Source organism: Tasmannia lanceolata, unplaced genomic scaffold (genome assembly GCF_043159265.1).
Source record: "Tasmannia lanceolata isolate RefF3 unplaced genomic scaffold, GAP_Taslan_0.1 ptg000008l, whole genome shotgun sequence".
Lineage (NCBI taxonomy): Eukaryota > Viridiplantae > Streptophyta > Magnoliopsida > Canellales > Winteraceae > Tasmannia > Tasmannia lanceolata.
In genome coordinates, this window is record NW_027518685.1 from 60,695,244 (window position 1) to 60,705,908 (window position 10,665).

At 40.4% G+C, this 10,665-nt stretch overlaps 1 protein-coding gene across 2 annotated transcripts; it reads right to left on the reverse strand.

Annotated features, from left to right (window-relative positions):
• Positions 1 to 232: 232 nt before the first annotated feature.
• LOC143885410 (uncharacterized) lies at positions 233 to 10,665 on the reverse strand. 2 transcript variants are annotated; one of them, XM_077389569.1, is made up of 3 exons: positions 10,319 to 10,665; positions 787 to 4,010; positions 233 to 674 (listed from the first exon to the last, which is right to left on the reverse strand). In XM_077389569.1, exons 2-3 carry the CDS (start codon positions 3,838 to 3,840, stop codon positions 666 to 668), a joined length of 3,063 nt encoding a protein of 1,020 aa, XP_077245684.1. In that variant the 5' UTR covers positions 3,841 to 4,010; positions 10,319 to 10,665; the 3' UTR covers positions 233 to 665. The 2 variants fall into 2 exon arrangements, with proteins under 2 accessions (XP_077245684.1, XP_077245685.1); XM_077389570.1 differs by having other exon boundaries at positions 234 to 674; positions 799 to 4,010.

Sequence of the window (10,665 nt, forward strand, 5' to 3'; positions counted from 1 at the left end):
ATAAACTTTCAACTCCCATTCAGTTTTGAGTTTTCGGAGCTTTTGCTTCTTTGGCTTAATACCAGGGATTAAGGGTAAGCGATGTTGAACAATTTCTTCACTTAACCCTGGCATGTCATCATATGACCAAGCAAAAACTTCCTTGAACTCTTTAAGTAAGGCGATTAATTCCTTGCGTTCTTCAGGAGATAAAGTTTTACCAATTCGAATCTCCTGAATCAAGGTTTCGTCACCTATATTCACGGTTTCAATTTCCTCTTCGAGTGGTTTTGCTCGGCGATTCTCATCCTGTTGAATCATGTATTTGATTTCAGGAGGAGTGTCGTCGGCATCCTCATCAGAGGGGGAGTCTTGATTGTTATTATTAAGATTATCAAATTCTGAAGCAGAAACAGTAGAAATAAAAGTAGAGACAGGAATGTACTCAGAAGAATTTTTTATTTCATTGAATGCTGAATCAAGTACATGAAATGATGAATCACCCACATCGGGCTTTACAATAGACTCTTGAAACAAATTTACGGACTCAACGAACATATTGACATTTATGTCAATTGACTCTGAACTATGTATGGAAATAATATCTGAATCAACGATAGAGGCAGCATCTGACTTGATCCCTCTGGAAGAAGAGGAATCATCATCGACTTCAGGAGACTCGACATTTATATTACCTGCATCAAAAGAATTATTAGAATAAACAGACTCTGAATCAAACTTAAAGACTGACGGGTACTTATGGACAACTGACTCTTTTGGAGGGACACGACTGTTTAGGAAAGTAACCTGAGGTATGACCTGAAAAGTCCAATTGGTCAATGGTTCTTCTGCCGGGATGATTAAATGGGTAGGGTTCAAAATTGAAATCCTCTGGTCGATCACAGCAATAGTCTGTGAATCTTCAAGAAACAATGAACTCAGAAGGCTCGACTCTACATGCTCTGCCCAATCAGCTTCTGACTCAACTTCTGAAATCTGCAGACCAGTCTGCTTGTCTTCCAACTGCAAATCGAAGAAAATTTCAAAGCCTGGCAACCTTTGCCCTGAACTCTCATCCAGCCAAGTCTCGGCAAAACCACAAAAAGGGACATCAGCACCTTCTTTCCTAAACCGGCCGTTCATCGTCAAACTAATCGGCGCCATTGGTAATTCTAACCCTCTGCGGCGACATTCAGCCCATTTCATCATCAGCAACCTCATTTCTTTAATTTCCTTCTTTGAGGGCTTGTACCCTAGCCCAAACAGACCATTGAAGGATTCGAACTCAGGGAATTCGGTCAAACCCTGATGGTATTTCCCCAGCCCTGCACCTGGCATGTATCCCTGTCGACGAACCATCCGAACGACATTCGAGTTTGTACTGGTCAGGAAACAAATTTCCTCATTCATAGCTTCTTTAAAGGTGATGGTAGCCACCTCTAGTGAAAATCCAGTTAAACTAACATCCTCAGACTTCTCCATTGTCAGGTCCTGAGTAATCAGTCCTACTTCCAGGTCCGGGTCTCCCTTTACGGTTACCACTCCGTTTTTACGAAGAAATTTCAGCTTTTGGTGAAGAGAGGAAGGAACAACCCCGAACTTGTGCAACCAGGGGCGCCCAAGTAACAGCAAAAATGAGGCTTTGATGTCCAAAACCTGGAATTCTATTTCGAAGTCTTCTCCTCCGATTTGTATCTCAGTTACTAGGGTTCCGATCACATCTCGGCGAGTACCATCGTATGCCAGAATACCCTGTTCAGATGGGATGAAATCCGCAGGACCAAATCCAAGAGTTGTTGCAGTACTCAACGGGCATACATTCAGAGCAGAGCCATTATCAACCAACACCTCTGGTACTCTTTTCTTATTGCAAACAACAGTGATTTTCAGAGATTTTGTGTGGTCTCGACCCTCAGAAGGCAAATCATCATCAGTAAAAGACAAGGTCTTAGACACTCTCGTCATGGCAACCAAGCTCACCAATTCATCAGGAGTGGTGTCTACAGAGACTTGTGCCGAGTTGAGTTCTCGAAGAACTAACTTCCTGTGCCTGGACGAAGCCATGAGTAAGCCCCATACAGAAATATTGGCCTGAGTCTTTTTCAGCTGCTTCAGCAAACTCTCTTCTTCTTCATCTGCGCTGACCTTGTTCTGCCTCAGATTCTCTGCATTTCTTGCAACTTCTGCAGGATTTTCTACACATAATTCTTGAGGTTTGAATACACGCCCACCGCGGGTCATGTGACGCATCTCGTCACAATGGTTATCCAACAACAATAACTCATCTTCTTCAAAGTCCTCAGCCCTTAAGACATAAGGAGCTGCCCTTGCATTTCCGACACTGTCAGTCTGAAATACACAAGGCTGGGATGATGATGACTCAGCAACTTCGTCATCAACGAAGGAAATCACATAACGTTCTCTCCTTTCTACTGCCTCCAGCTCCCTATCATCAAACTTCATGACATAGGTTTTTTCTGTTGTAATGGCACAAATGAGGTTTGCTGGATCAAGCAGAGGGTCGTCAGTAAAGATGGCGTTGGTAGTAGGAGGAGGCATGGCATGATGGTTAGGAAGTGGGTTTTGAGTGACGTTTGGTCTCTCCACTGCCAACTCATTTTTGTCAATCATGTTTTGGATGGCATGCTTCAAGGCTAAACAATTCTCAGTCAAATGCCCTGGACCTCTGTGATATTCACAGTACTGATCCGTCTTCCAGAATGTGGGTAAGGGATTGGGTGGAGGTTTGATATCTGGGAGCCGGATCTTCCTGTCTTTCATAAGCCTTTTGAATATCATTATTATCGGATATGGAAGAGGATCAAACTTTCTGTCATATGCAATTCTCCTTGGAGCAGTCTCTGCAGCAACTCTGGCCACAGGCCTGGTATAACTGACAGCATGAATTTCTTTGGACTGGACCATAGGTCTTTTCCCGTCTCGGATTTCAGAAGAAACCTTGGCTCTCAAGCCTTTTGTTATGGCATCTTCTGTCTGAGTACCCGTCTTGATTAAATGGTCAAAGCTCGGGTAATGCTGAGGAGCAAGAAAATGAAAATACGTGGGAGACAAACTCTTCAGAACCAGCTTTATCTGCTCTGATTCAGTCATTTTCTGGCTTAGCTGAGCAGATTTGCGTCTCCAGCGCCTGATAAAGAAAGTGAAGGTCTCTTGAGGACCTTGCTTTAGCTGTTTTAGGTCTCTCTTCGTGACCTCAATACCCTCTTCCATTGAGAATTGCTCTATCAGTTTCTCCGAAATATCTTCCAGGGTTCTCACCTCCTCGGGCTTTAACCTTAGAAACCACTTCTTTGCGATCCCAATCAAAGAAATCGGGAATAATTGGGCCATCTGCTCACGGCTCAGACCATACTGCTGGGACAAAATGATAAACCACCTCATGTGGTTACGCGGACACCCGGTTCCGTCATATTTGTCATAATCAGGAGCTTTGAAGTTGGGCGGTAAAGAAACTGTTGAAGATAGTATTAATTCAGATACGTCAAATTTCTTGGGTCCCTGGACTCTCATCTGCTCCATCTCATGAGCCATCTTGCTGAACTTTTCAGACATTTCCTTCTCAAATTTTTCAAAATTTTCTTTTTCTCTATCAACCTCTGGAGCACAATACTCTGCAGCATACTGATCATCATCTAAATTCACCTCGAAAGACTGGATAACGGGTCTATGTGACTCCGGAGCTGGAACATGAGAAGGCTGAAGTACGGGCCTAGACGTGGAAGTCTTATCACTTATCTGTGTTTTCATGTTTGCCATTTCTTCTTTCATTCCTGCCATGTCTCGGGTGAGGTTTTTCATCATCTCTTGCATGCTCATTAAAAGTTCAGTTGTGTCTGCCATTTGATTTACTTCAAAGGAACCGGAAGACTCTGGTGAAGAAGGTGAGTGTACTGCGGATGGCACAGGAGAATCAAAATGACGAACAAGTCTAGACACTGAAGTAGGTCTAGACCAGGCAGGCTTAGCTTGGGAGTCTTTTTTAGGAGCGATGGTTGCTATCTTTCAGAATCCTGATTGGAAGTTAACAAACTAGATTAATTGATTGACAAATGAAATAAAAGAGTTTGTACCAATAGAGACAAAAGTAAAAACAAACATCCTTTGTATTGATTATACTGGCGGCAATCGGTTACAATGTAAAAATGCTGAAAACCCTGAATCAAAAAAAATTCTTTGAACAAATGAAAACAATAAAATGACAATCTTGATCCAAAGATCCTCATGGTTCATTAATTCGAGCTCTTCGGTTTGCAGGCTCCCCAAATTCTCTTCCCTTTCGAAGTTTAGACATGAAAATAGATCTCCTCTCCGTGATTTTGTTTCTCCAGGCAGCTACTATGGATGCAATGAGATCAGGAGTAAGGTCTTCACAACAAGGTGGTGTGATAACCTTAGGAGGACACAAGATTCCAATAATCTGAGAAGGGAAACACAAAGGTGCATAGAAAGATGATTTTTCTAAACCCATAAGATGGACAAATGAGTATGGGCAAGTACTGGTAACAATTTGTGGACATGATTGACTCACCCAACGAATTTGGCTTTCCTTTATGGTCTGCAACCAATGGTGCCATTCTTTAAGCTGAGATTGCTTAATCTTGGTCTTCCAGGAATGAAGACTTTTAAGGGTGTACTCAATGCGGTTCTGTGGCTGAAGGATAGTGAGTTTCTCACATAGCCACACATATAACAGCTTGGCACAGCCGAAAAAGTTATCCTGTACCTTTTTACTAGCAATAACGTCTAAGCCATAAAAGGTTTCAGCTAGCATTGTAGGGACAGGATTTCTCCCCTCATTTATCTGATCTACAATTGTTAACAAGGTGAAAGGAGCAGCACTAGAATCTCTACGAAGAACATGACGTGCAAAGACAGCAAAGACTAAGGCATTACGTCGACACTTCTGAAAACGGGAGTCAGTAGGATCGACGTTTTGAGAAAACAGTTCAATGAGGGTTTGAAATTGCACATTTTTCTCAGTTAAGCAAGGTAGAGTTTTCACGATCTTATTTTCAAAAAGTTTGTAAAAAAGATCATGAGGGGAGTCTGTGCTTGAAGGTCGGATCCAGAGTCCCTCGGGAGGAAGCTCTAACAAGGCACACCAGTCCTCAAATATAGGACAGAGTTGAAAAGACCCGAATCGGAAAACATGGAAAACAGGATCCCAACATTTAGCAGCTGCTTGAAGAAACTTCCAATTTATGCCACGACTATTCAGATGAGTAAATGAACCGATGAAACGCTCAGTGATACTCCATTCTTCACACCTTAGCGGAAAAGATTTAATAGTCTCGGCTATCCACTTGTCTAACAGATTGTTCGCCATGATCAGACCTGACACTCAGATAGAACAAGATGATAAGGAAGGAAAGATAACCTTTAAGTGATCAATAGGAATAAGCTTGACAATCTGGGACATGGAATTTTTTCATCAAAGATGAGTGATCACACATCTTTGATCAAACCCTATGATCAACAGATCAAGGACTAAACCTGGCCAAGATAATGGCGACCAAAAAGCCACTGACTAGACTTAGATCTGAATAACGGAATGGATATAACTGATTGAATTAAATAAAGAATCTCTGACTAAGAGGAGAACCATAATATACATAATCAGTATATATATAGGTATATACACATACACACAAATCCTAACCAGGGGCACCAGCCCTAAATCTAATCTAGCGGAGTCGAGAAAATCTCGACTCAAGACAGACTGATGAGTGTGCTAGGACCGTGTTGTAGCCACGCAAGGTGAGCTACTCTAGTCTACAGATGGGACAAAGCTCCTAACTCTAGGCTCCACATGTGTAAGCAACACATGTTCGACCCTATATGAATGCAATCTCGAAACGGGTACTTCCTAGTTGGGCTTTACTAGGTTAGTAAGTATATATAATATATATAAAACAAAGTAGGGCTCCAGACTCAATCTATCGGGTACTATGCGTATGAAACATACTTAACATGTATAACACAAGTACGCCCCATGTTATACATAGTATGTTTCATTGCTCATCGGCTGCTGTAGACAAAAGTACGCCCAATGTCTACGGCTGCAGCACCGGCGCATAGCTTGGAAATAGATTCAACAGTACCATCAGGGTAAAGATATCCCAGTCGGGCACGCATTGAATCTATCCCGTGGAACCAAGAAGGAAAAACAATGAAAGAAATAACAATTATGATAATGCATGATGTGTAGTGTGTGAATCCCTCATTTTAATTACGCGCCTATCTGGTGCCCCTGGATTCTAACGATAAAGTTCCCATTTAAAATGATTTTAGCTCAAATTTCTTCAAAGTTAGTAAAAATGGCATTTTTATAGAGTTAGGCAATGTTTCAAAAAAACTCCCCAGCAGAGTCGCCAGCCTGTGGACCCCGATCCGAAGAGAAGAAATGAGAAGGTGAGGGAACAGGCCCCCTACACCATCCTCTGGATCATCCACGTGAATGAGAGCTCTGCCAAGGAACTCTCAAAACGGATGCCACCCTCATAGCATATCACGAGTGGCGATGTAAAAAGAAAGAGATATGTCTTGATCCGGAACCGAAGTTCAAAATCGAGACATACCTAAAATAAACTCAGAGTCGCCATCCATGGACATGCCATGGAACCCTAAAATCAAATCCTCTGTGCAATGGATAACCAGAAATATATATGGGTTCGTGCCTGGTTACGAATGGAGAAGGTCTGAGAGCACCCCCAATTCGTCCGAGTGCAAGCACTTGGTCTCTTATGCCATTTTCATTAACTCTAAAGAAGTTGGGTAAAAATCATGTGAAATGGGAACAATCCTCAGGAATCGTCTACCTAAGCATGCATTTCCTGAGAATGAAGAAATAAACACATAAAATGAAATGAAAAATGTGTCACCTAAGCAAAGCTAGGTTATGAGTGACATGCTTAATGGGTGTCTAAGTTTCTGGTGGACACACACATGCAAGCTACAACCAAAGGTATAGTATCAGTACAAGAAAGTAAGAAAACACATCAAAACATGAGATACAAATCTATGCTATATATGACAGGACAAGTCCTAACTCTAATGCAGGACTGGACTCGGACCAGAATGGCCATCCATCCTAGCTGCGCTACGTATCCCGGCCTCGGGAAGAATCGGAGCCCACGTAGTTCGATGCCCTATTCTAAGCTAGGATGCCTAAGACACCTAGACCTTTATCCTAGACTCGATCTAAAAGACCGGACTAGTTATTAAAGTTTCTTACACAATTATTTAAATTCCGGTAAATTGTGAATTTTAGGACACCCTATATGCCCTAACTAAATGTAGGTTAGCCCTGCAGGTGGTTCCTACAACCTATGTGTAACTAGGCCGTGCATCCTAAGGAAAACTATGGGCTGACTATATGCCTAATCTAGCCATCGGTTCGACTAGATGTCTGACCGATCGACTCGAGGCCTCCTAACTCTAGAGACACTCACACGACAAGACATACCATATCAATACCAATCAAGACAAACTCTTAACTCTAGAACACAACCTAAACAGCTAGGACATACTCCTAACTCTAGAGGAAGATCTTTTTGAAAATGGTTTGAATATTTTTGTAATTTTTAAAGATTAAAAATGTTTATTTTTTAAGGTTTGGCTGGACTTAGGATGTGGATCCCGAGCTGCACTACGTACCCTGTTGAAAGGGATCAAGCCAACGTAGTTCGGAACGAACTTTCAAACTACGCTTATAAAAGAAACACTCAACACTTTAGATTTATTTTTTTTTTAGTTTTTTTATATTTTAAAATGTTTTTGATAGTTTTAAAGTTTTCAAATGTTTTTGAGTTTTAAATTTCTAATGTTTTTGGATTTTAAAGCTTTTCCAATGCTCTAAACCTTTAAATGTTTTCAATCTTAAAGGGAACACGCGAGAACAACCACAAACTAGGGCAAAGCCCTAAAACCAAAAGGGGAAACCCCGAACAAGCAACTAACGCCTCAAAGAGACGATCCACAACAAGAAACTGGCGTCTCAAAGAGACAAACCACAACAAGAAAGATAGCGTCCCAAGAAGAGAGAAAAACGATCCAAGATCCCAAGCAAGCAAAGCTCTAATAAGACTGAGTTAGCCTCTAATCAAAGCGAAGTAATCAACAACTCTAAAGGAGAAACTCCGAACTAACAACACTAAAGAGGGAGAATAAATGAGTCAGAGACTCTCTAATAACACTATCGAGTCAAAGACTCACTCTAAAAGAGGAGGCTACTCTAACATGAGGCTAAGTAAGCCTCCTAAAGGGGAAACTGTCTACATGAGACAAGGCTTGTCTCCGAGACACAAATGACGTAAAAAAGAATAAGAGACCCTGCGCATATTTGGCAAAGGTAAAACACCCAGCCGGGCCGGACAGCTACCTAGCCCTAGGGTGCAACAAATGTGCAACCAGATACCCATATAGGATAGGGGTATGAAGCCAAGCCGAGTAGGGTGTTCTCCCAAAACCAAACGACGCACAAAGAGGAGGTTTAGCAAGAGAAAGAGACTGGGCAAGTCTCCTATACACAGAGGTAGGATAGAGAAAAAAAGCTAGCAAGACTAGGCAAGTCTCCTATATACAAATGAGGGGTATGCTACTTGGACTGAGCAAGTCCCCTAAGGATGGGCTTGGGCTAGCACCTTCATCGCCCAAATATAAGCATTAAAATTGATATAGGCTCCAAACAATTTTTAAAAAAAAGAAAAGGTGAAATTTCCACCCAATATGTAATTCTCTTCAAAAAATGGTCAAAATGCCAAACAAATCATGGGAATGATTCAATATGTGATTTCTGACTTGCTAGCATGCTCATCATATCCCAATACAAGCATTAGAACTATATAGGCTCAAAACAATCTAAAAAAAATGAAATCTCCATTCAACATGTAATTTTCAACAAAAATTGTAAAAAATGCCAAACAAATCATGAGAATGATTCAATATATAATTTAAAACTTGCTACCAAGCTCAAACATCCAAAACAATTATTAAAATTGAATTGAGCTCAAGTTATCCATGATTTTCAAGAAATAGCACAATTATGACATATAATGTGAAAAATGCAACTTTGCACTTACTTTTGGACCCCTCAAACATCAAAACCATAAAAAATACTACTAATCAAAATTGTAGATCTCATCATAAGAAACATTCTCTCAGTTGACCACTTTGTTTGGATCTGGCCAGAAGTGGTCGGAAAATGGCTTCTTCCGATCCATCGCCATTAAAGGACATATTAGTGTTTTAACTGAAAGTTCGGGCTCAGTTTTGACTCTTAAAACATTGCTTCTGGAAAAATTCACTCAAGGACAAAGTATTAGAAAATCTCTTGAATAACATTTTTTCTTTGTATGGCTTCGGACGAAACAGACCTGGAGTAGTCTAAAAATGGCCAACAAGCTGCTGTTGTAGAAATGACATTGTTTTCAGAAAAACTGAAGCTTGCAAGTCGTTTTTGACATATTAAAAAGCATTTATGGAAAACTTTGATCAATAAGGAAGTTTTAGGAAATACTATAACGAACACTTTTCCAGTTCACAGTTTTGAACAATTCTAAGCAGTAGCAGTCCAAAAGTTTCACGACACAGTAATTTCTAATACACAACAAAAACATCAATTAAAGGACATATTAGTGTTTTAACTGAAAGTTCGGGCTCCGTTTTGACACTTAAAACATTGATTCTGGAAAACTTCACACAAGGACAAAGTATTAGAAAATCTCTTGAATAACATTTTTTCTTTGTATGGCTTCGGGCGAAACAGACCTGGAATAGCCTAAAAATGGCCAACAAGCTGCTGTTGCAGAAATGACATTGTTTTTAGAAAAACTGAAGCTTGCAAGTCGTTTTTGACATGTTAAAAAGCATTTATGGAAAAATTTGATCAATAAGAAAGTTTTAGGAAATACTATAACGAACACTTTTCCAGTTCACAGTTTTGAACAATTCTAAGCAGTAGCAGTCCAAAAGTTTCACGACACAGTAATTTCTAATACACTTAACAAAAACATCATTATGGACTGAAAATTTTAAACGGGCATAACTCTCTCGTCTTTTGGCCAAATTTGGGCTGCCATATGTCGAATTGACCGGTTTGATGAGATCTACAAGATTGAGATGTTTAATTTTGAAAATTTTGAGCATTTGAGGTCGAAAAATAAAATAAAAAAAAATAAAAATAAAAAATCAGAACTAAGGATCACTATACCTAGGAAACACACATACACATTCAGAGACACATACATCTATTTGTAGACATGCGCATATATATCTGCAAATAAGTACATATCCATATACATCCATTGTATTGACATACCTGATGTAGATAATTCCCTGAGTTCCAGTAGAGCCAAATGAAGGAACTGTAATTGTGCTATTGACGGAAAGATGGTTGGGATTCGACCAGAGTTGTCGAAGTCCACCCGATTGCCGGAGATCGGTGGGATGATCGGCGATGGAGGAGAAAGTGAAGGTGGAGGGAGGAGATGGGATTGAAGTAGAAGATGGTGGTAGGAGAAGAAAATCTCCAAACCCTCTCCCTCTCTCTGTGTTTCTCTCTCTCTCTCTCTCTCTCTCTCTCTTTTTCTTTCTTTTCTTTCTTTCTGTTTCTCTCTTTTTTTCTTTCTTTCTTTCCTCTTCTTTTTTTCTTTTTTCCTTTTCTTT